Consider the following 27,267-nt stretch of genomic DNA (forward strand, 5'->3'; position numbering starts at 1 on the left):
GGCATTTGAGGAAATCTTCCCTCATATCAAACTCAAGGCTCAAAAATATAAAATAGTAAAGCCAGCACGTAGAAAGAGTGATGGGCCCACACGTACAAAAAAGACCACCAGGGACCCCCCTGCAGCCCAAAGCCCTAATAATGCACTCCCCTCATTGGACACCCTCAGAGAATGCCTGTCCCAGCTGGAGAGGGACTTCACACTGCTTAAGGAACAGATCCAAAGACAGACAAATGACCCAACAGATGCAGAGATAACCAAACTGAGGTGTGTACTGGACTCAGCGGTGCAGGAAATCAAACATGAACTATATGAACTACGGCAAGAAAATGCTAAATTAAAAGGAGAAATAGAAAACCTAAAGAGCCAGACACCACCCCTAACACAGGAGGGGGACCCAGGGAAGGAGACAGGTGAAGACACAATGAGAGCTAACAGCCAAACCACCACTAACTTAAATAACTGCCTATATATTGAGGGCAAAAGAGAAAATAACCAAGAACCACAGGATGGGCCAGACCCAAGCACCAAACAAACCCCAAGTCTAGAACAAAAGCAGACCACAACAACAGGACAGAGCAACAAGAAGAACGTAAACAGAATCTCCCATAGGAGCAGCCAACCAACATGTCCGGATATAGTCCTGATTATAGACTCCAACGGAAAATACCTCAATACAAGGCGACTCTTCCCAGGAAAAAAGGTCTCCAAAATCCGCTGCTCAACTATAGAACAAGCAAAGGCCGTAATTGACAATCCATATTTCACCAACCCAAACCACATCATCATACATACTGGCACCAACAATCTCCAGGACCAACACCAGCAGGTAGCAGGACAATTGTGTCAGCTGGCAGAGACCACACAACAGAAGTTCCCCAGCAGCAAGATCATCCTGTCATCTCTGCTGCCAAGAAAAGATTCCTTCCAATACATCACCCAAGACGTCAACAGAGAACTAATAGCCAAGATCAATACGATGCTAGACATCACCCTGGCACAACATCCCATCATAAACCTCCACCACCTGTATGATGACAAACATCTTAACAACGAAGGAGTCAGCCTTCTTGCCAAAGAACTTAAAGACATTGTACTCAACAGAGTCCCTGGACCAAGAACCCATACAAACCGAAAACCTATAGGAAGAGCACCAACTAACAGACCTAATATGGAATATGCTCAACGAACTGAAAACTGCAACCTGTATGGAAAACCAGTCTATGAGAGACACAAACCATGGAAGACACCACCCTCCCCACACAGAGTGAAACAGAGCAGTGAGCTGGCAGAAATAAAGACCATGATCAGCTCCATATGCAAGAAACTCAAGCGACTGGACCAATTGCCTACAACAAGTTCACCAGTCAGCAACCCAAGATGTCCTATGCAGGACAGCCCATTACAAGGTATACAGCTACACAATGTCAACTCTAATCATTAGTAGCTGGAACATCCAGGGCCTGAACACCTCAGCCTTTGGATACAAGACAAATGACCCAGACTTTAACCAAAGACTGAAAGACATTGATATACAGATCCTCCTTGAAACATGGCCAATAATGAATCCTATGTCCCCATCGGATACAGGGAATTCTCTGTCTCCGCCCTGAAAAACAAAAACATCAAACAGGGCCGGAGCTCAGGAGGAATATTAGTATGGTACAAAGAAGAGCTCCATGAACATATCAGAGCAGTGAAGAGAGGAGACAGCCATATCTGGATAAGAATAAGCCGCTCCATCCTCACATCCGTGGCCGACATCTACCTCTGTGCAGTGTACGTAGCTCCTCCAGAGTCTCCATACTTAAACCCAGACAGCTTTGAGACCCTAAAGACTGAAGCTGCCCATTTCCAGACTCTTGGGAACGTTCTCATCTACGGAGACCTCAACGCAAGAACGGGAAGAGAAAGAGACTACCTGACCACTGATGGAAACATCTATATACTTGGAGCAGATACCGACTGTGACAACCCAGTGCACAACGACAGGAACAGCTATGACTGCACAGTTAATAAAAGTGGCAGAACGCTGTTGAACCTATGCCGAAGCCTTGGACTTCGTATCCTCAATGGCCGCACCAAGGGAGACTCACTGGGAAGACATACCCTAAACTCCCATGTGGGCAGCAGTGTGATAGACTATGCCATCACAGATATGGACCCTACAAATATTGGCGCCCTTATAGTCACCCCACAAACACATCTGTCAGACCATAACCAACTGCTCCTATACATCAAATCCACAAAGAAATCACCCTCACAAACCCCGCAAAAGACCGGCCTCTTTAGCCTGCCACCATCCTTCAAATGGTCCAAGATGTCGGCCCCAAAATACAAAGATGCCATCAACAGACCAGAGATCAAGGAGAAGCTCCAATGTTTCCATAATAACGTGTATGAACTCAACCCAGAAGGAGTACACCTAGCGGTAAGAGACCTTAACGACATTCTATATGCCATGGCAGAAATGTCTGACCTGAAAAGAATCATCAACAAGAGACCGAGTAAACAAAATCCCAACAACTGGTTTGACAAAGAATGCAAGACCATACGGAAGGCCCTAAGAATGGCCTCAAATAAAAAACACAGAGACCCCAATAACCCCACTCTGAGAGAAGCCTACCACACCGTACAACGAAATTACAAAGCCATCCTCAGAAAGAAAAAGCAAAACGACATCTCTACCAAACTCCTCCAACTCCAAGATGCCCTTGAAGACAACAAATTTTGGGAACTGTGGAATCACCTTGGATCCAACCAGAAAAGCAACAGCCTCCACATCCAGAGCGGCAACATCTGGCTCCAGTACTTCAAGGACCTCTACAATGACATCCCAAGTGAAGACCTGAACCTGGCACAAAAAGAGCTTGTGAAAAAACTGAAAGATATGGAGGAAAAGTTCAAAGATTTCCAAAATCCTCTGGATACACCAATCACACTGACAGAAATAACAGAAAGGATCACACAGATAAAAGGTAAAAAAGCCAGTGGTCCAGATGGGATCCTCCCAGAAATGCTGAAATACAGCCCTCCAGACATCCAGGCTGCGATAACAAAACTATTTAATATTGTACTGCAGGCCGGCTGCTTCCCCAAAAACTGGAACCAAGGCCTCATAACCCCTATACACAAAAATGGGGACAAGTACGACCCAGCAAACTACCGAGGGATATGTGTCAGCAGCAACCTGGGTAAACTCTTCAACTGCATCCTGAACAAGAGGATCCTCACCTTCCTCACCGAGCACAACGTCCTCAGCAAGAGCCAAGCAGGGTTCATGCCAAACCACCGCACCACTGACCACATCTACACTCTGCACAGCCTCATCAAGAGCCACGTCCACAATACAAAGAACGGGAAGATATACGCTTGTTTTGTGGACTTCAAGAAGGCCTTCGACTCAGTGTGGCACCCAGGACTATTCCTAAAATTGCTGGGGAGCGGAATAGGAGGCAAAACATATGATGTCATCCGAAGCTCCTACACAGAGAACAGTTGCAGTGTGAAGGTCAACGGAAGGAGGACAGCCTATTTCCAACAAAGTCGAGGAGTGAGACAGGGCTGCAGCCTCAGTCCAACGCTCTTTAACATCTACATCAACGAGCTGGCAGTGGCCCTAGAGTCCTCCTCAGCACCAGGACTCACCCTCCATGACACCCAGGTGAAATTTCTGCTGTATGCAGATGACCTCGTGCTGTTATCACCAACTGAGAAAGGCCTCCAAGATCATCTGAAAATCCTAGAGACCTTCAGCAGCACATGGGCACTGCCAATCAACGAGAAAAAAACTAATATCATGGTGTTCCAGAAAAGAAAGCAGAAACCCACTGGCAATCCTACCTTTATGATAGACAACCGTCCACTTACTGAAACCAACAGGTACACCTACCTGGGCCTAGAACTCAGCCAGTCAGGGAGCTTCAAGCAAGCCATAGAGTCACTAAAAGACAAGGCATCCAAAGCCTTCTATGCCATCAGAAGGCGTCTGTACCACCTCAAGGCACCAGTAACCGTATGGCTAAAAATTTTTGACTCCATCATTGCCCCAATTCTTCTATACGGTAGTGAGGTCTGGGGCCCAGTCTCATACCCAAACTGGTCAAAGTGGGACGCTGGGCCGACAGAAATATTCCACCTAGAGTTCTGCAAGCATCTTCTCCAAGTCCATCGGAGCACATCAAATAGCGCCTGCCGAGCAGAGCTGGGCAGATTCCCACTACACATCGCAATAAAGAAGAAGGCGCTGTCATTCAAGGCTCATCTACAAAGTAGCAGTCCCAGCTCCTACCATCACAAAGCCTTCCTACACCAGGAAGCCTCAGGAAGCCTCCCAAGGAAAAGTACCCAAAGCCAGTCTGACCAAGCCATCAACCTCCATGGCCTGACAAAAGGTGAAATCCAGAAAATGGTACACAAAGTCAAAGAGGAATATCTCAGCATCTGGAGGAACGACATAAACAAATCCCAGAAACTGACAATATACCGGAATCTACAGAGGGAGTACAAACTGGCCCCATATCTAGAGAAACTAGAAAACCCCAAAGATCGACAGATCCTGAGCCGGTACAGACTGAGCGCCCACAGCCTACTCATCGAATCCGGGCGGCACCGACAGAACTACAAGCCTCGAGAGAACAGACTCTGCCAGCAGTGCCCCCAGGAGGCCGTGGAGGATGAGGCCCACTTCCTGCTGAGGTGCCCCAAATACTCCGCAGTGAGGGACACTCACTTCAAGAGGCTGTCTGATCTCCTCCCAGATTTCACCTCCAAGGAGGAGGAAGAGAAACTGCCGATAATACTGGGGGAAGAGGAAAGTGCAGTGGCCGTAGCAGCGGAATATGTCAGTGCCTGCCACAGACTAAGAGGAGCCTGATATGTCATGGACTCCCGTACCCCAACACTGGACATATCCCTATCCCCCGACTAAAGAGCCCGATATGTCATGGACTCCTATACCCCACCCTGGAAACATCCCCAATCCTCTAAAAGGAATTTGATATTCCCTGGACCTCTATATGCCCCCCCTCCCACACCCCCGTATTTTTACCATATGCTTTGGCAATGCTAACATGTACTTAGTCCTGCCAATAAAGCTCATTTGAATTTGAATTTGATGTAGATGTAGATGTAGATGGTAGATGTAGATGATAGATGGTAGATGTAGATGATAGATGGTAGATGCAGATGATAGATGGTAGATGGTAGATGCAGATGATAGATGGTAGATGCAGATGATAGATGGTAGATGCAGATGATAGATGGTAGATGCAGATGATAGATGGTAGATGATAGATGGTAGATGTAGATGGTAGATGCAGATGATAGATGGTAGATGTAGATGATAGATGGTAGATGTAGATGATAGATGGTAGATGTAGATGCAGATGATAGATGGTAGATGGTAGATGCAGATGATAGATGGTAGATGCAGATGATAGATGGTAGATGTAGATGATAGATGGTAGATGTAGATGGTAGATGTAGATGGTAGATGCAGATGATAGATGGTAGATGTAGATGATAGATTGTAGATGTAGATGATAGATGGTAAATGTAGATGATAGATGGTAGATGTAGATGGTAGATGCAGATGATAGATGGTAGATGTAGATGGTAGATGTAGATGATAGATGGTAGATGTAACATAGTAACATAGTAACATAGTTAGTAAGGCCGAAAAAAGACATTTGTCCATCCAGTTCAGCCTATATTCCATCATAATAAATACCCAGATCTACGTCCTTCTACAGAACCTAATAATTGTATGATACAATATTGTTCTGCTCCAGGAAGACATCCAGGCCTCTCTTGAACCCCTCGACTGAGTTCGCCATCACCACCTCCTCAGGCAAGCAATTCCAGATTCTCACTGCCCTAACAGTAAAGAATCCTCTTCTATGTTGGTGGAAAAACCTTCTCTCCTCCAGACGCAAAGAATGCCCCCTTGTGCCCGTCACCTTCCTTGGTATAAACAGATCCTCAGCGAGATATTTGTATTGTCCCCTTATATACTTATACATGGTTATTAGATCGCCCCTCAGTCGTCTTTTTTCTAGACTAAATAATCCTAATTTCGCTAATCTATCTGGGTATTGTAGTTCTCCCATCCCCTTTTATAATTTTGTTGCCCTCCTTTGTACTCTCTCTAGTTCCATTATATCCTTCCTGAGCACCGGTGCCCAAAACTGGACACAGTACTCCATGTGCGGTCTAACTAGGGATTTGTACAGAGGCAGTATAATGCTCTCATCATGTGTATCCAGACCTCTTTTAATGCACCCCATGATCCTGTTTGCCTTGGCAGCTGCTGCCTGGCACTGGCTGCTCCAGGTAAGTTTATCATTAACTAGGATCCCCAAGTCCTTCTCCCTGTCAGATTTACCCAGTGGTTTCCCGTTCAGTGTGTAATGGTGATATTGATTCCCTCTTCCCATGTGTATAACCTTACATTTATCATTGTTAAACCTCATCTGCCACCTTTCAGCCCAAGTTTCCAACTTATCCAGATCCATCTGTAGCAGAATACTATCTTCTCTTGTATTAACTGCTTTACATAGTTTTGTATCATCTGCAAATATCGATATTTTACTGTGTAAACCTTCTACCAGATCATTAATGAATATGTTGAAGAGAACAGGTCCCAATACTGACCCCTGCGGTACCCCACTGGTCACAGCGACCCAGTTAGAGACTATACCATTTATAACCACCCTCTGCTTTCTATCACTAAGCCAGTTACTAACCCATTTACACACATTTTCCCCCAGACCAAGCATTCTCATTTTGTGTACCAACCTCTTGTGCGGCACGGTATCAAACGCTTTGGAAAAATCGAGATATACCACGTCCAATGACTCACCGTGGTCCAGTCTATAGCTTACCTCTTCATAAAAACTGATTAGATTGGTTTGACAGGAGCGATTTCTCATAAACCCATGCTGATATGGAGTTAAACAGTTATTCTCATTGAGATAATCCAGAATAACATCCCTCAGAAACCCTTCAAATATTTTACCAACAATAGAGGTTAGACTTACTGGCCTATAATTTCCAGGTTCACTTTTAGAGCCCTTTTTGAATATTGGCACCACATTTGCTATGCGCCAGTCCTGCGGAACAGACCCTGTCGCTATAGAGTCACTAAAAATAAGAAATAATGGTTTATCTATTACATTACTTAGTTCTCTTAGTACTCGTGGGTGTATGCCATCCGGACCCTGAGATTTATCTATTTTAATCTTATTTAGCCGGTTTCGCACCTCTTCTTGGGTTAGATTGGTGACCCTTAATATAGGGTTTTCATTGTTTCTTGGGATTTCACCTAGCATTTCATTTTCCACCGTGAATACCGTGGAGAAGAAGGTGTTTAATATGTTAGCTTTTTCCTCGTCATCTACAACCATTCTTTCCTCACTATTTTTTAAGGGGCCTACATTTTCAGTTTTTATTCTTTTACTATTGATATAGTTGAAGAACAGTTTGGGATTAGTTTTACTCTCCTTAGCAATGTGCTTCTCTGTTTCCTTTTTGGCAGCTTTAATTAGTTTTTTAGATAAAGTATTTTTCTCCCTATAGTTTTTTAGAGCTTCAATGGTGCCATCCTGCTTTAGTAGTGCAAATGCTTTCTTTTTACTGTTAATTGCCTGTCTTACTTCTTTGTTTAGCCACATTGGGTTTTTCCTATTTCTAGTCCTTTTATTCCCACAAGGTATAAACCGCTTACACTGCCTATTTAGGATGTTCTTAAACATTTCCCATTTATTATCTGTATTCTCATTTCTGAGGATATTGTCCCAGTCTACCAGATTAAGGGCATCTCTAAGCTGTTCAAACTTTGCCTTCCTAAAGTTCAATGTTTTTGTGACTCCCTGACAAGTCCCCCTAGTGAAAGACAGGTGAAACTGCACAATATTGTGGTCGCTATTTCCTAAATGCCCAACCACCTGCAGATTTGTTATTCTGTCAGGTCTATTAGATAGTATTAGGTCTAAAAGTGCTGCTCCTCTGGTTGGATTCTGACATCTACCATGATAGATGGTAGATGTAGATGCAGATGATAGATGGTAGATGGTAGATGTAGATGATAGATGGTAGATGTAGATGATAGATGGTAGATGTAGATGATAGATGGTAGATGTAGATGATAGATTGTAGATGATAGATGGTAGATGTAGATGATAGATGGTAGATGTAGATGATAGATGATAGATGGTAGATGCAGATGATAGATGGTAGATGGTAGATGATAGATGATAGATGCAGATGATAGATGGTAGATGTAGATGATAGATGGTAGATGCAGATGGTAGATGTAGATGGTAGATGTAGATGATAGATGATAGATGTAGATGATAGATGTAGATGATAGATGGTAGATGTAGATGATAGATGATAGATGGTAGATGTAGATGATAGATGGTAGATGTAGATGTAGATGATAGATTGTAGATGATAGATGGTAGATGTAGATGATAGATGGTAGATGTAGATGATAGATGGTAGATGTAAATGGAAGATGCAGATGATAGATGGTAGATGTAGATGATAGATGGTAAATGCAGATGATAGATGGTAGATGTAGATGATAGATGTAGATGTAGATGATAGATGGTAGATGTAGATGATAGATGGTAGATGTAGATGATAGATGGTAGATGCAGATGATAGATGGTAGATGTAGATGCAGATGATAGATGGTAGATGTGGATGTAGATGATAGATTGTAGATGATAGATGATAGATGGTAGATGTAGATGATAGATGGTAGATGATAGATGATAGATGGTAGATGTAGATGCTAGATGGTAGATGCAGATGATAGATGGTAGATGTAGATGATAGATGGTAGATGATAGATGGTAGATGTAGATGATAGATGGTAGATGTAGATGATAGATGGTAGATGTAGATGATAGATGGTAGATGTAGATGTAGATGATAGATTGTAGATGATAGATGGTAGATGTAGATGATAGATGGTAGATGTAGATGATAGATGGTAGATGTAGATGATAGACGGTAGATGATAGATGATAGATGGTAGATGATAGATGATAGATGGTAGATGCAGATGATAGATGGTAGATGCAGATGATAGATGGTAGATGTAGATGATAGATGGTAGATGTAGATGGTAGATGTAGATGATAGATGGTAGATGGTAGATGCAGATGATAGATGGTAGATGTAGATGATAGATGGTAGATGTAGATGATAGATGGTAGATGTAGATGGTAGATGTAGATGATAGATGGTAGATGCAGATGATAGATGGTAGATGTAGATGATAGATTGTAGATGTAGATGATAGATGGTAAATGTAGATGGTAGATGTTAGATGTAGATGGTAGATGCAGATGATAGATGGTAGATGTAGATGATAGATGGTAGATGTAGATGATAGATGGTAGATGTAGATGGTAGATGATAGATGGTAGATGCAGATGATAGATGGTAGATGTAGATGATAGATTGTAGATGTAGATGATAGATGGTAAATGTAGATGGTAGATGGTAGATGTAGATGGTAGATGGTAGATGTAGATGATAGATGGTAGATGTAGATGATAGATGGTAGATGCAGATGATAGATGGTAGATGTAGATGGTAGATGTAGATGGTAGATGATAGATGGTAGATGCAGATGATAGATGGTAGATGTAGATGATAGATTGTAGATGTAGATGATAGATGGTAGATGTAGATGATAGATGGTAAATGTAGATGGTAGATGGTAGATGTAGATGGTAGATGGTAGATGTAGATGGTAGATGTAGATGATAGATGGTAGATGTAAATGGTAGATGCAGATGATAGATGGTAGATGTAGATGATAGATGGTAGATGCAGATGATAGATGGTTGATGCGGATGATAGATGGTAGATGTGGATGTAGATGATAGATTGTAGATGATAGATGATAGATGGTAGATGTAGATGATAGATTGTAGATGTAGATGATAGATGGTAAATGTAGATGATAGATGGTAGATGTAGATGGTAGATGCAGATGATAGATGGTAGATGTAGATGATAGATGGTAGATGTAGATGATAGATGGTAGATGTAGATGCAGATGATAGATGGTAGATGGTAGATGTAGATGATAGATGGTAGATGTAGATGATAGATGGTAGATGTAGATGCAGATGATAGATGGTAGATGTAGATGATAGATGGTAGATGTAGATGATAGATGGTAAATGTAGATGGTAGATGGTAGATGTAGATGGTAGATGCAGATGATAGATGGTAGATGTAGATGATAGATTGTAGATGTAGATGATAGATGGTAAATGTAGATGGTAGATGGTAGATGTAGATGGTAGATGCAGATGATAGATGGTAGATGTAGATGATAGATTGTAGATGTAGATGATAGATGGTAAATGTAGATGATAGATGGTAGATGTAGATGATAGATGGTAGATGTAGATGGTAGATGTAGATGATAGATGGTAGATGCAGATGATAGATGGTAGATGTAGATGATAGATTGTAGATGTAGATGATAGATGGTAAATGTAGATGGTAGATGGTAGATGTAGATGGTAGATGTAGATGATAGATGGTAGATGCAGATGGTAGATGTAGATGTTGATGGTAGATGTAGATGATAGATGGTAGATGCAGATGGTAGATGTAGGTGATAGATGGTAGATGTAGATGATAGATGGTAGATGCAGATGATAGATGGTAGATGTAGATGATAGATGGTAGATGTAGATGATGGTAAATGCAGATGATAGATGGTAGATGCAGATGATAGATGGTAGATGTAGATGGTAGATGTAGATGATAGATGGTAGATGGTAGATGCAGATGATAGATGGTAGATGTAGATGATAGATGGTAGATGTAGATGCAGATGATAGATGGTAGATGCAGATGATAGATGGTAGATGTAGATGCAGATGATAGATGGTAGATGTAGATGATAGATGGTAGATGATAGATGGTAGATGTAGATGGTAGATGCAGATGATAGATGGTAGATGCAGATGATAGATGGTAGATGTAGATGGTAGATGTAGATGATAGATGGTAGATGCAGATGATAGATGGTAGATGTAGATGATAGATGGTAGATGTAGATGATAGATGGTAAATGTAGATGGTAGATGGTAGATGTAGATGGTAGATGGTAGATGCAGATGGTAGATGTAGATGATAGATGGTAGATGTAGATGATAGATGGTAAATGTAGATGGTAGATGGTAGATGTAGATGATAGATGGTAGATGTAGATGATAGATGGTAAATGCAGATGATAGATGGTAGATGCAGATGATAGATGTAGGTGATAGATGGTAGATGTAGATGATAGATGGTAAATGCAGATGATAGATGGTAGATGCAGATGATAGATGGTAGATGTAGATGGTAGATGTAGATGATAGATGGTAGATGCAGATGGTAGATGGTAGATGTAGATGATAGATGGTAGATGTAGATGCAGATGATAGATGGTAGATGCAGATGATAGATGGTAGATGTAGATGCAGATGATAGATGGTAGATGGTAGATGGTAGATGATAAATGTAGATGGTAGATGCAGATGATAGATGGTAGATGTAGATGATAGATGGTAGATGATAGATGTCGATGATAGATGGTAGATGTAGATGTAGATGTAGATGGTAGATGTAGATGTAGATGTAGATGTAGATGATAGATGGTAGATGATAGATGTCGATGATAGATGGTAGATGTAGATGTAGATGTAGATGATAGATGGTAGATGTAGATGTAGATGTAGATGATAGATGGTAGATGATAGATGGTAGATGATAGATGGTAGATGATATTTGATAGATGGTAGATGGTAGATGTAGATGGTAGATGTAGATGATAGATGGTAGATGTAGATGTAGATGATAGATTGTAGATGATAGATGGTAGATGTAGATGGTAGATGTAGATGATAGATGGTAGATGTAGATGCAGATGATAGATGGTAGATGCAGATGATAGATGGTAGATGTAGATGCAGATGATAGATGGTAGATGTAGATGCAGATGATAGATGATAGATGGTAGATGTAGATGCAGATGATAGATGGTAGATGTAGATGCAGATGATAGATGGTAGATGTAGATGATAGATTGTAGATGATAGATGATAGATGGTAGATGCAGATGGTAGATGTAGATGATAGATGGTAGATGTAGATGCAGATGATAGATGGTAGATGCAGATGATAGATGGTAGATGGTAGATGCAGATGATAGATGGTAGATGCAGATGATAGATGGTAGATGTAGATGATAGATGGTAGATGTAGATGATAGATGGTAGATGTAGATGGTAGATGTAGATGATAGATGGTAGATGTAGATGTAGATGGTAGATGTAGATGATAGATGGTAGATGTAGATGATAGATGGTAGATGTAGATGGTAGATGTAGATGATAGATGGTAGATGTAGATGGTAGATGTAGATGATAGATGGTAGATGCAGATGATAGATGATAGATGTAGATGATAGATGGTAGATGGTAGATGCAGATGATAGATGGTAGATGCAGATGATAGATGGTAGATGTAGATGCAGATGATAGATGGTAGATGGTAGATGGTAGATGATAAATGTAGATGGTAGATGCAGATGATAGATGGTAGATGTAGATGATAGATGGTAGATGATAGATGTCGATGATAGATGGTAGATGTAGATGTAGATGTAGATGGTAGATGTAGATGTAGATGTAGATGTAGATGATAGATGGTAGATGATAGATGTCGATGATAGATGGTAGATGTAGATGTAGATGTAGATGATAGATGGTAGATGTAGATGTAGATGTAGATGATAGATGGTAGATGATAGATGGTAGATGATAGATGGTAGATGATATTTGATAGATGGTAGATGGTAGATGTAGATGGTAGATGTAGATGATAGATGGTAGATGTAGATGTAGATGATAGATTGTAGATGATAGATGGTAGATGTAGATGGTAGATGTAGATGATAGATGGTAGATGTAGATGCAGATGATAGATGGTAGATGCAGATGATAGATGGTAGATGTAGATGCAGATGATAGATGGTAGATGTAGATGCAGATGATAGATGATAGATGGTAGATGTAGATGCAGATGATAGATGGTAGATGTAGATGCAGATGATAGATGGTAGATGTAGATGATAGATTGTAGATGATAGATGATAGATGGTAGATGCAGATGGTAGATGTAGATGATAGATGGTAGATGTAGATGCAGATGATAGATGGTAGATGCAGATGATAGATGGTAGATGGTAGATGCAGATGATAGATGGTAGATGCAGATGATAGATGGTAGATGTAGATGATAGATGGTAGATGTAGATGATAGATGGTAGATGTAGATGGTAGATGTAGATGATAGATGGTAGATGTAGATGTAGATGGTAGATGTAGATGATAGATGGTAGATGTAGATGATAGATGGTAGATGTAGATGGTAGATGTAGATGATAGATGGTAGATGTAGATGGTAGATGTAGATGATAGATGGTAGATGCAGATGATAGATGATAGATGTAGATGATAGATGGTAGATGGTAGATGCAGATGATAGATGGTAGATGCAGATGATAGATGGTAGATGTAGATGATAGATGGTAGATGTAGATGATAGATGGTAGATGTAGATGGTAGATGTAGATGATAGATGGTAGTTGCAGATGATAGATGGTAGATGTAGATGATAGATGGTAGATGCAGATGATAGATGGTAGATGTAGATGCAGATGATAGATGGTAGATGCAGATGATAGATGGTAGATGCAGATGATAGATGGTAGATGTAGATGATAGATGATAAATGGTAGATGCAGATGATAGATGGTAGATGTAGATGATAGATGGTAGATGTAGATGTAGATGTAGATGATAGATTGTAGATGATAGATGGTAGATGTAGATGGTAGATGTAGATGATAGATGGTAGATGATAGATGGTAGATGATAGATGTCGATGATAGATGGTAGATGTAGATGTAGATGATAGATGGTAGATGTAGATGTAGATGATAGATGGTAGATGTAGATGATAGATTGTAGATGATAGATGATAGATGATAGATGGTAGATGTAGATGATAGATGGTAGATGTAGATGATAGATGGTAGATGTAGATGCAGATGATAGATGGTAGATGCAGATGATAGATGGTAGATGTAGATGCAGATGATAGATGATAGATGGTAGATGTAGATGATAGATGGTAGATGTAGATGTAGATGATAGATGGTAGATGTAGATGTAGATGATAAATGGTAGATGTAGATGATAGATTGTAGATGATAGATGATAGATGGTAGATGTAGATGATAGATGATAGATGGTAGATGCAGATGATAGATGGTAGATGCAGATGATAGATGGTAGATGTAGATGCAGATGATAGATGGTAGATGCAGATGATAGATGGTAGATGTAGATGGTAGATGGTAGATGTAGATGATAGATGGTAGATGTAGATGATAGATGGTAGATGGTAGATGTAGATGATAGATGGTAGATGGTAGATGATAGATTGTAGATGATAGATTGTTGATGATAGATTGTAGATGATAGATTGTAGATGTAGATGTAGATGATAGATTGTAGATGATAGATTGTAGATGATAGATGATAGATGGTAGATGCAGATAGATGGTAGATGTAGATGATAGATGGTAGATGCAGATGATAGATGGTGGATGTAGATGGTAGATGTAGATGGTAGATGTAGATGCAGATGATAGATGGTAGATGTAGATGTAGATGATAGATTGTAGATGATAGATGATAGATGGTAGATGCAGATAGATGGTAGATGTAGATGATAGATGATAGATGGTAGATGCAGATGATAGATGGTAGATGTAGATGGTAGATGTTAGATGTAGATGATAGATGGTAGATGTAGATGGTATATGTAGATGATAGATGTAGATGATAGATGTAGATGATAGATGTAGATGATAGATGGTAGATGTAGATGCAGATGATAGATGCAGATGTAGATGATAGATGGTAGATGTAGATGATAGATGGTAGATGCAGATGATAGATGCAGATGTAGATGATAGATGGTAGATGTAGATAGATGGTAGATGTAGATGGTAGATGTAGATGGTAGATGTAGATGATAGATGGTAGATGCAGATGATAGATGGTAGATGTAGATGATAGATGGTAGATGTAGATGATAGATGGTAGATGCAGATGGTAGATGTAGATGATAGATGGTAGATGCAGATGGTAGATGTAGATGCAGATGATAGATGGTAGATGTAGATGATAGATGGTAGATGTAGATGATAGATGGTAGATGCAGATGCAGATGATAGATGGTAGATGCAGATGATGGTAGATGCAGATGCAAAACTACCAATCATGCAAATATACACGCACAAACAGAGGAGAACACCCGGGGAGTGGAGGTTGTGGTTAAACCAAAGTAGGAGAAAAGGAAATAACACACTCAAAACCTAGCAACAGTCACAGATAAATCCACAAAATGCCTTTTTGCAGTAATAAGCTAACTCTGACAATGAGTGCAAGCTGGGACCCATTTTATATAAGAGATGTGGCTAATAGTGCACAGCTGAGAGCCTTAATGCAGGAAAGCTTCCAGGAGCTCTCAACTGAGCAGATTAACCCCTGCCCTTCCAAAAGAAGTTTACACTATTTAATATGTAGGTGAAGTGCTTCTAATCAGTGCAGTAGTAGGAGAAATCAGAGGCTGCGGTCTTCTGACTCCTCTGCTGTGGTAAACCCATGACCCTTGCTATGTACATTTATATGTAACCAATATCTCTTGACTTTGCCTATAGAAAGGGACAGGCTTCCTGTTATGGTTAGGGAGTTGTTTCATTATAGCTACCTGTTTGCTTGGGCTCCAAGACTTGAATTCTTTTGTAGTCACCTTGTGAGAGCTGGCCATACCTCATGTATTGGGAGTTCCTCTTCGTTGGTATCTGGGAGAACCGTATTTCAAGTAGTGTATTATCAGCTCCAGCTACGACATGAGTCTTTGTAACAGGCAAAATAGGAGCTCTTGGGGAAGTTATTATCTATCTGCAAATGGAACAGTTATCTTTCTAGTCTAAATTCTGTACTGTACATACTGTACACGTCCACCATCCTGGTCTGTAATAGGAGGCGGCACTAATGGTTTTGCCTGATTTGTCTGTCCAGTCCATTATTAAATCATTAATACAAAATTTTTTCTTGTAGACAGTATAATCCCCACTGCATGGTTATCCTTCTGTGAAAAAAAAATGACCTAACTCTACTTTCTCAATCAGTGATCGCTCTCCCTAGAGATTGAGGTAGATTGTCCCATAATTAATATCTCCAGTGTATGAAGTCTAATGCTGATTTTTAATTCTGAATGCTGATTCCTGGACCTGTCCTCTGCCTTTGACACAGTGGACCATTCCCTATTACTACAGACCCTCTCATCCCTTGGCATCACAGACTTGGCCCTATCTTGGATCTCGTCATACCTAACTGACCGAACATTCAGGGTCTCCCAATCAAACACCACCTCCTCACCTCGCCCCCTATCTGTCGGAGTCCCGAAAGGTTCAGTTCTAGGGCCCCTGCTTTTCTCCATTTACACTTTTGGCCTGGGACAGCTCATAGAATCTCACGGTTTTCAGTATCATCTCTATGCTGATGACACACAGATCTACATCTCTGGACCAGATATCACCTCCCTACTAACCAGAATCCCTCAATGTCTATCCGCTATTTCATCCTTCTTCTCCGCTAGATTTCTAAAACTTAACATGGACAAAACAGAATTCATTGTCTTTCCCCCATATCACACGACTCCCCCAACGAACCTATCCATTACAGTAAACGGCTGCCCACTCTCCCCAGTCCCACAAGCTCGCTGTCTCTGGGTAATCCTTGACACTGATCTCTCCTTCAAACCGCATATCTAAGCCCTTTCCACTTCCTGCTGCCTTCAACTCAAACATTTTTCACAGATCCGTACATTCCTAAACCAAGAATCTGCAAAAACCCTAGTCCATGCCCTCATCATCTCCCGCCTCGACTACTGTAACCTCTAGCTCTGTGGCCTCCCCTCGAACACTCTCGCACCCCTCCAATCTATTCTAAACTCAGCTGCCCGACTAATCCACCTGCTCCCCCGCTATTCCCCAGCCTTTCCCCTCTGTCATTCCCTTCACTGGCTCCCCATTACCCAGAGACTCCAGTACAAAAGTCTAACCATGACATACAAAGCCATCCACAACCTGTCTCCTCCATACATCTGTGACCTCGTCTCCTGGTACTTTTTCCTGCACGCAACCTCCGATCCTCACAAGATCTTCTTCTCTACTCCCCTCTTATCTCCTCTTCCCACAATCGCATACAATATTTCTCTCGCGCATCACTCCTACTCTGGAATTCTCTACCACAACATATCAGGCTCTCACCTACCATCGATACCTTCAAAAAGAACCTGAAGACCTACCTCTTCCGGCAAGCCTACAACCTGCAGTAATCACCGATTTTACCACACCACTGCACGGCCAGCTCTACCCTCACCTACTGTATCCTCACCCATCCCTTGTAGATTGTGAGCCCTCACGGGCAGGGTCCTCTCTCCTCCTGTACCAGTTGTGACTTGTATTGTTCAAGATTATTGTACCTGTTTTTATTATGTATACCCCTCCTCACATGTAAAGCGCCATGGAATAAATGTTGCTATAATAATAATAATAATAATAATAAATAATAATTTTTGGCAGATGGCATGGAAGTGTTGTTCCATTCAGTCATTTTGAGAAGTTGTGCTGACGGACATTTGTATGACCTCAACCATCATTTCTCCTTCGTCCCTAATTCTCTCATACTCCAGAGTTTGCCGTTTGAGCTTGAGGATAGAAGTATATGACCTCACACCTATACCTTACAAGAAATTCTTCTATTTTTTTTGTAAAAGTGATAGCCCATTCCAAACCCAATGAAAAAAAAACCTGGTAAATGTGGCTACACCATGTGAAAGTCATATATATTTAAAAAATTGTGTTCGTTAAAGTTTTTTGAAGTGGGAGGTACCTGATGTGCCTTCACAATGACTGCATACCCTCCTGAATCCTATAGGTTCTGCTTATTCATAGTATAAGGGCACATATGGTTAACCTGTCCTAATTTGTCTGTTGTTTATCCCACTAGATTTACCTAACATCAATGTTAATGATTATCCTTGTAAAATATGAAGAAATAATGTAATTGGTTGTATAATTAGCAATAAACCACATGCAGTGTTAATTCCTTTTTTTTGTGTTAATCTTCCAAGATTTTTTTAAAAAGGGTTTTTTTATGTTTTAGAAAAGTGAACCCCAAGCACTTCTATGTACATAATCGAGCAAACACTCTACCTCTCCAACTGGAGTGTCGCCACTGCTTCAGTCCCAGCGTTTTGACTGTAGTGGTGATATTGTGTCACCAGCTCACATCGCTGCCGCAGCCGATCACGGTTCTCCGCTATCGTCTGGTTGCACTGACAACATTGGCTGAGCATAAAGGGTTTGTCCACTACTACGACAACTTTTTCTTGATCTGAATGTCTGTCAAAAGAAAAATACTAGTAAAATAAAAAAGAAAATGGTGGCACTCATCGGTTATGTGTAAAAGTCCAAAATTTATTCAAATCACTAACAGTTATGGCATGGGAAAGAGTGGCACATGTAGCAGACTTAACTGGTGAGTGCCACCATTTCCTTTTTTTTCTTTATGCAAATGTCTTTATCTTGGTTGAGCACAGTTATAACTGATATATGATCAGTTCTACATTTAGCGGTTTTAATCACATGTTCCATGTTGCCTGTTTTCCCTCTTACTGTTTGTTCAAAAAATACTTGTACTCCCGTCCTGAGCCGGCAACTTTCCAACGGTGTCTGCACTCGCGTTCCCAGGACTCAAGTGCAGTTGTTGTACATGTGTCCTGCGCCCAATCACCGCTTGTGTCTCTGTCCCGCCTTCAGATGTATTCGATAGCAAGAGGAAGTGATTATGTATACGTCCAAAGGCAGGGACAGTGACTCTAGCGCTGATTGGGCTCAGGACTCACGAACAACTGCACGTGAGTTCTGGGAATGCGAGTGCTGGTAACGCTGGAACAGCACCAGCAATAAGTATGTGTTTTTTTATTTATTTTAACGGGGAAAACATTCAGTTTGGAAAGGGGTTGTCCTAGTAGTGGACAACCCCTGTAAGATTTGGCTGTAGAGGTGAGATGGACTGCCTATGGAATTTCACTGATACAGCAAAAAATGCTTAAACTGAATCGGTGGCAGAGAGCCAGCGCTTGACCCGGGGAAGGTGAGTAGCTGCTCCGTTATCTGAGTTTCTCTGATTTATCTCTTATGACTGTCAGATTGTGGGAAAATCTTTTGACGCTTATGATCACCAGTGTGTTTCCTAAATGTCTTCAAAAATTGTATTAGATTGTTCTTCACTTTAGAAGAAGATGAGCAGTTTTAACTTTACTGTTGCTCATCATGAAGCATTAAATAAATACAGAAAATTAAATAAAGCCTGTAAAACGCAAATCAAGGCAGCAAAGATTGAGACAGAGAGACTCCTTGCCAGAGAGAGTAAAAATAATCCCAAAATATTCTTTAACTACGTAAATAGTAAGAAACTAAAAAATGATAGTGCTGGCCCCCTTAAAAATAGCCTGGGTGAAATGGTGGATGAGGATGAGGAAAAAGCCAATATGCTAAATTACTTTTTTCATCAGTATTTACAAAAGAAAATCCCATGGCAGACAATATGATCAGTGATAACAAAAATTCCACATTAAGTGTCACCTGCTTAACCCAGCAGGAAGTACGGCGGCGTCTAAAAATCACTAAAATTGACAAATCTCTGGGCCCGGATGGGATACACCCTCGAGTACTGCAGGAATTAAGTACAGTCATTGATAAACCATTATTTTTAATCTTCAAAGAGTCCATAATAACAGGGTCTGTGCTACACGTCTGGCGTATAGCAAATGTGGTGCCAATATTCAAAAACGGGACAAAAACTGAACTCGGTAATTATAGGCCAGTAAGCTTGACCTCTACTGTGGGTAAAATCCTGGAGGGAATTCTAAGGGATGATATGCTGGAGTATCTGAAGAGGAATAACCTCATGACCCAGTATCAGCACGTGATTAATAGGGACCGTTCATGTCAGACTAATTTGATCAGTTTCTATGAAGAGGTAAGTTCCGGACTGGACCAAGGGAACCCAGTAGATGTAGTGCATATGGACTTTTCAAAAGCTTTTGATACGGTGCCACACAAAAGGTTGATACATAAAATGAGAATAATGGGGATAGGGGAAAATATGTGTAAGTGGGTTGAGAGCTGGCTCAGGGATAGGAAACAAAGGGTGGTTATTAATGGAGCACACTCGAACTGGGTCGCGGTTAGCAGTAGGGTACCACAGGGGTCAATATTGGGCCCTCTTCTTTTTAATATATTTATTAATGACCTTGTAGGGGGCATTCAGAGTAGAATTTCAATATATGCAGATGACACTAAACTCTGCAGGGTAATCAATACAGAGGAGGACAAGTTTATATTACAGGATGATTTATGTAAACTAGAAGCTTGGGCTGATAAATGGCAAATGAGCTTTAATGGGGATAAATGTAAGGTCATGCACTTGGGTAGAAGTAATAAGATGTATAATTATGTGCTTAATTCTAAAACTCTGGGCAAAACCGTCAATGAAAAAGACCTGGGTATATGGGTGGATGACAAACTCATATTCAGTGGCCAGTGTCAGGCAGCTGCTACTAAGGCAAATAAAATAATGGGATGCATTAGAAGAGGCATAGATGCACATGAGGAGAACATAATTTTACCTCTATACAAGTCACTTGTTCGACCACACTTAGAATACTGTGCACAGTTCTGGTCTCCGGTGTATAAGAAAGACATAGCTGAACTGGAGCGGGTGCAGAGAAGAGCGACCAAGGTTATTAAAGGACTGAGGGGTCTGCAATACCAAGATAGGTTATTACACTTGGGGCTATTTAGTTTGGAAAAACGAAGACTAAGGGGTGATCTTATTTTAATGTATAAATATATGAGGGGACAGTACAAAGACCTTTCTGATGATCTTTTTAATCATAGACCTGAGACAGGGACAAGGGGGCATCCTCTACATCTGGAGGAAAGAAGGTTTAAGCATAACAACAGACACGGATTCTTTACTGTAAGAGCAGTGAGACTATGGAACTCTCTGCCGTATGATGTTGTAATGAGTGATTCATTACTTAAATTTAAGAGGGGACTGGATACCTTTCTGGAAAAGTATAATGTTACAGGGTATATACACTAGATTCCTTGATAGGGCGTTGATCCAGGGAACTAGTCTGATTGCCGTATGTGGAGTTGGGAAGGAATTTTTTCCCCAATGTGGAGCTTACTCTTTGCCACATGGGTTTTTTTTGCCTTCCTCTGGATCAACATGTTAGGGCATGTTAGGTTAGGCTATGGGTTGAACTAGATGGACTTATAGTCTTCCTTCAATCTTAATAACTATGTAATTATGTAACTATTATGGCATACTTTGTTGCATACTATGCTTACTTGTGTAGCTCTGTCATACTCCATAGCACTTTACAGATATTGTCCTCAGTGCGCCTGTTAAAGCTCACAATCTAAATTTTCCTATCAATATGTCTTTTGCCGTGTGGGAAGAAAACTTGAGTACCCAGAGGAAACCCATTCAAACCTACAAAGTTGGAGCATAGTAATTGATTACCAGCTGTATAACAAGTTTTCTAAGGCTTTTGACACTGGATGTTTTTAACTTGATTGCTTCCACCATTTTTTTCCTTCTGTTTCATAGGTGGGACCTTGCGTATATATGCAGACAGTTTAAAACCCAATATTCCATACAAAACCATTCTTCTGTCTACAAACGACACAGCAGATTTTGCAGTTATTGAGGCGTTGGAAAAATATGGTATGGAGAAGGAAAATTCTAGGGAGTTCTGCATTGCCATGGTAAGAACCACGTAGTTTTACACCAGTAACTTTGTATTAGTCAATTTATGCACCTTCCCTTGCTTCCATATCCATTCAGCTTTTCACACATACGTAGCACTGTCTTGCTGAAAAGTCTCTGGATGATGGCTGCATGTTATTTATGTGTAAGAATCAGGGGAGAGTGCCAGGCGTTTTCGGGAGTATTCTCAAAATCCATTTGCTCTTCATTGGATGATATCTGGAAATATATTTGGCAAGTGAAAGCAATATCATTATTATTGGTGATTCAATAGATAAATGCTGCATAGTGGCTAGGGTGCTTTCTAGGCTGTACAGCGGCATCCTGTTACTACACCCTTCACGACAGAGGGGCTGCACTTGTGACTGATCTCCCCCGGCAGGTGACCATTGTGTTGCACTTGACTAAATTCTGGACACATTTTATGGCTTACCCCCTACTTCTACCTCCTAATCAATCCTTTAGGGCTGCTTAACCGCTAATTGACAGGTTACCCCATATCTAAAGTATGCTTAGCAGCAAGCTACTACATTCGGCAATACAATCGCGGCACAAATGCTGCTGTTTTATCACAATTGCCGCAGTACGAATAGTGTACTTGCACAGTGTTTTTTGCTTGAAAATGAGAAAAGAATGACAATCTTGACAAAATCATTTTAGCTGTAAAAAATGAAGTTATTGGAGCTCCTCATCAACTTGGCAGCTGCTGAATGCAGCAACACGTTATCAGACTTTTATGAAACTAAACTGTGATAAGTTAATTTTTAATTACAGAGGAAATTCTGGAATTCTATTAATTGACTTAGTCACATGGTCTTTACTGTTCCCTCAAATTGTACTCGTATATAGAATGTGAGAATTTTTTTTATTGGCGGTTTAGCTCACTCTGCGATGACCTCAGCCAATCCAAATAAAGATTCACATGTATAACTGGGTAATGAAAACAAAAAATGGCAATCCAATATAAGAGAAAGAAGGAGCACGTCAGACAAAATAACCACTTCACAACCTTTCATGTGTCCCTGCCTTTGATACAAGCTTGCACGCTGAGCCTGCATATTTCCCGGCACATGACTGCTGATTTAATCAGCCATCATGTGCACCTAACTGCCATGGGCTGAGCAGGGCATTTATCATATGTTGGCAGGTGGACGGGCTATTCCACATTCCCATCGGCGCGCCCTTGATGTGATCTTGGGGTGTCGATGGGTTGTCATGACATCCAAGGGTCTGCTGATGACCCCCATGCCTGTCATTATGATCCTCCTGTGAAAGACAGTATTTACCTTATCTTTCGGATTATAAGACGCACATTTATCATCCCCAAAATTAGGGGGGAAATTGGGAGGGCGTCTTAAAACCCGAACGTTGTTCTTACTGAGGGGTCAACAATGGTTCGGGCCTGGAGAGGGGGGGGGGGGGGGGTAGTTGCGCCGGTGGTGTGGCTGTCCTGCGGTGGTGGTACGGCGGCAAGCGGTGGCCCTGCAACGGCCGCATATGGTGGCCACCATTCTTTTTCCGGCGCCCGCCTTCCGGGTTCTTACTCCTCACTCGGCGCAGAGGGAGGGAAGCCAAGATCTTCATCCAAGATCTTCATCCGTGTCTGCCTCTACGCGATGTCTTTTGGAAAATGACTGCGGATGCGGCGCGGGTGCAGATGGATCTCTCGGCTTACTGAGCTCTCGGTCTGCGCATGTGCTGCATCCGGCGGCAGGGTCCAGGCATTGCTCTACTGCAGACAGAGCCTTAAGTCTGTGTGCACATGTTGCGTTTTTTCCCCGCATTTTTTGCCACGTTTTTTTCGCTATAAAAACGCATAAAAAGCATACATATGCAGCCCATCAATTATAATGCATTCTGCAATTTTTGTGCACATGATGCTTTTTTTCCGCCAAAGAAAAAAAAAATGCATCGAGGTAAAAAACGCATCATATTCATTAATTTTGGGAACGAAAACACAAAACCGAAAAAAGCTCCGAAAGTGAAGGGGTTAAAGGAATGAATATTCACTTCAATGTCAGTGAATATTAATTTCTCTTAAGTAGCGGGCACACATGATAGCCCCGCCACAGCTCCTGGCATCGGAACAAGATGCTGTGAGAGAGCGCAGGGATGGTATGTAGGATGGTTTAATTTTTTTATGTTTTTCTGATGAGCAATGCATACCAGGATAGGGATGAGGAGTTATGCATACCAGGATAGGGATGAGGAGTCATGCATACCAGGATAGGGATGAGGAGTCATGCATACCAGGATAGGGATGAGGAGTCATGCATACCAGGATAGGGATGAGGAGTTATGCATACCAGGATAGGGATAAGGAGCCCGTGCGTACCTGGATGAGGATGAGGAGCCCGTGCGTGCCAGGGTGGGGGGGACAATGCATACCCAGCTTATGCTCGAGTCAATACATTTTCCCAGTTTTTTGTGGTAAAATTAAGGTGCCTCGGCTTATACTTGCCAGCTTTTACTCGAGTACATACAGTATTCAATCTTTGCATACATCTTGGCACTTAGTGTTCTGCTGTATTCTTTTATTTGTGTATTCTTTTCTTTTATTTATATACTAATCATTTCATGTCTCTCACACTGATGACGCATCATTTCTTTTAATATAAGCTCTGGAGGCAGATTCTCAGAGTTCTGTGTCCAGCCCATAGAGTTTAACAGGTAATTTACATATAAGAAACGTAGCTTTCTCAAGAATAAGACAGTCGCTAATATTAAAGTATAATTTTATTCTGCTTTCTATGACCCACATGCCCATATAAAAGGCATAAGAGGGTTGTTCCTACTGACAGATTTCCATATGAGTGGAGTATCTTTTTATGATTGGGTTTGGGAGATACAGTGCTTTACACCTTACTTCTGCCTGCCTCATACTGTATAGCGTACAGTGTGACCCATTGTGGCCAACCATGTTTCAGCTGCAATACCATATACTACAAAACCTTAATTTTTGCAGTATATAGTAAACATTTTGGTCTCCCATGGAGCTCAGGCTAGGGCAGACCCCAGGCTGTCATAGTAACCCAGTGGTCCGCTGCGATCGTATCACTGATGGGCTGATAATACTGCTGCACCAGTACTCATTCCTCCTAAATGCTGCCAACAGAGACTGTGGCATTTAAATGGCTTGCAGCGGCTGCAGGAACTCTTCATCCATCGCTTATGTAAGAGACCAATGACTGAGAAATAATATGGTTGGCATCTGCCGTGTGTTGCAGGAGCTCAGCATGAGAACACTTATTAAACATCCTTTTGTGGGAAGGAGTGGAGAGGAAAGTTGGAAAATACTTGCATAGGCTTAAAGTAGCACTCCGATTCCATACATTTGTGTAAACGGCACTACAGTGTTAGTGTGTTAATATACTCACGGATTGCAGTCCTCTCCAGTATCTGGTGCCATTCAGCTCCTCTTCTGAGTCGCGTGTCACAATTCAGACATCTTGGAGTACACTGCGCTCTATGGCAATGGCTGGAAGTGGTGTGCTTGAATCAAACGCTTCTGATTCATTAAGAGGTTCACAGATCTTAATGGATCAGATGCGCCTGTGAAGCGGTGTGCACCTCGCCACAAATCTTACTCAGTGGAGTCCAACTTAGGTGGATCTGGGTGAAAATGCCAAAAATGTGACAGCGTTCTGTCATAATTGCTTTGATGAATCTGGACTGATGTTTGAACCAGACAATTTTTTTTTTTTTTATAATTGTAAGCCTGTGGATCCTCTTTCTGATGCTCCATAGGCTTCCACAGTAAAACCCCCTCCTGAGTCTCTCACTCCCGCAGTGTGATCCATTTTGTCTAATGAACAGTCACGTGACTCAGAAGAGGACTGGAACTGCGCTAGATACTGGAGAAGATTGCAGTCAGTGAGTATATTAGTACACCTACACTACCCCAACCTTTACACATGTTTAGGGAACAAAATGTTAATGGTGGTTCTTTAAAGGGAATCTGTCACCTAATTTTGGCAATATAAGCTTCGGCCACCGCCATCAGGGGCTTACAGTCATGGCCAAAAGTATTGACACCCCTGCAATTCTGTCAGATAATACTCATTTTCTTCCTGAAAATGATTGCAAACACAAATTATTTGGTATTATGTTCTTCATTTAATTTGTCTTAAATGAAAAAACCCAAACAGAATTGTCCTAAAGCCAAATTGGATATAATTCCACACCAAACATAAAAAAGGGGGTGGACAAAAGTATTGGCACTGTTCGAAAAATCATGTGATGCTTCTCTAATTTGTGTAATTAACAGCACCTGTAACTTACCTGTGGCACCTAACAGGTGTTGGCAATAACTAAATCACACTTGCAGCCAGTTGACATGAATTAAAGTTGACTCAACCTCTGTCCTGTGTCCTTGTGTGTACCACATTGAGCATGGAGAAAAGAAAGAAGACCAAAGAACTGTCTGAGGACTTGAGAAACCAAATTGTTAGGAAGCATGAGCAATCTCAAGGCTACAAGTCCATCTCCAAAGACCTGAATGTTCCTGTGTCTACCGTGCGCAGCGTCATCAAGAAGTTTAAAGCCCATGGCACTGTGGCTATGTTCCCTAGATGTGGACAGAAAAGAAAAATTGACAAGAGATTTCAACGCAAGATTGCGCGGATGTTGGATAAAGAACCTCGACTAACATCCAAACAAGTTGAAGCTGACTTGCAGTCCGAGGGTACAACAGTGTCAACCCGTACTATCCGTCAGCGTCTGAATGAAAAGGGACTGTATGATAGGAGAACCAGGAACACCCCACTTCTTACCCCGAGACATAAAAAAGCCAGGCTGGAGTTTGCCAGAACTTACCTGAAAAAGCCTAAAAAGTTCTGGAAGAATGTTCTCTGGTCACATGAGACAAAAGTAGAGCTTTTTGGGCAAAGGCATCAACATAGAGTGTACAGGAGAAAAAAAGAGGCATTCAAAGAAAAGAACACGGTCCCTACAGTCAAACATGGTGGAGGTTCCCTGATGTTTTGGGGTTGCTTTGCTGCCTCTGGCACTGGACTCCTTGACCGTGTGCATGGCATTATGAAGTCTGAAGACTACCAACAAATTTTGCAGCATAATGTAGGGCCCAGTGTGAGAAAGCTGGGTCTCCCTCAGAGGTCATGGGTCTTCCAGAAGGACAATGACCCAAAACACACTTCAAAAAACACTAGAAAATGGTTTGAGAGAAAGTACTGGAGACTTCTAAGGTGGCCAGCAATGAGTCCAGACCTGAATCCCATAGAACACCTCTGGAGAG

General features: G+C 41.4%; 1 protein-coding gene across 19 annotated transcripts in view; it reads left to right on the forward strand.

The window, feature by feature from the left end:
- Positions 1-27,267, forward strand: part of AFDN (afadin, adherens junction formation factor) — a 447,314-nt gene that overhangs the window by 152,694 nt on the left and 267,353 nt on the right. For all 19 annotated transcript variants that reach the window (XM_069769255.1, XM_069769252.1, XM_069769245.1 and 16 more), the window contains exon 6: positions 21,855-22,012. In XM_069769255.1, coding sequence (XP_069625356.1) covers positions 21,855-22,012 — 158 coding nt within the window. The remainder of the gene's footprint in view (positions 1-21,854; positions 22,013-27,267) is intronic.

This window comes from Ranitomeya imitator, chromosome 5 (genome assembly GCF_032444005.1).
Source record: "Ranitomeya imitator isolate aRanImi1 chromosome 5, aRanImi1.pri, whole genome shotgun sequence".
NCBI lineage: Eukaryota > Metazoa > Chordata > Amphibia > Anura > Dendrobatidae > Ranitomeya > Ranitomeya imitator.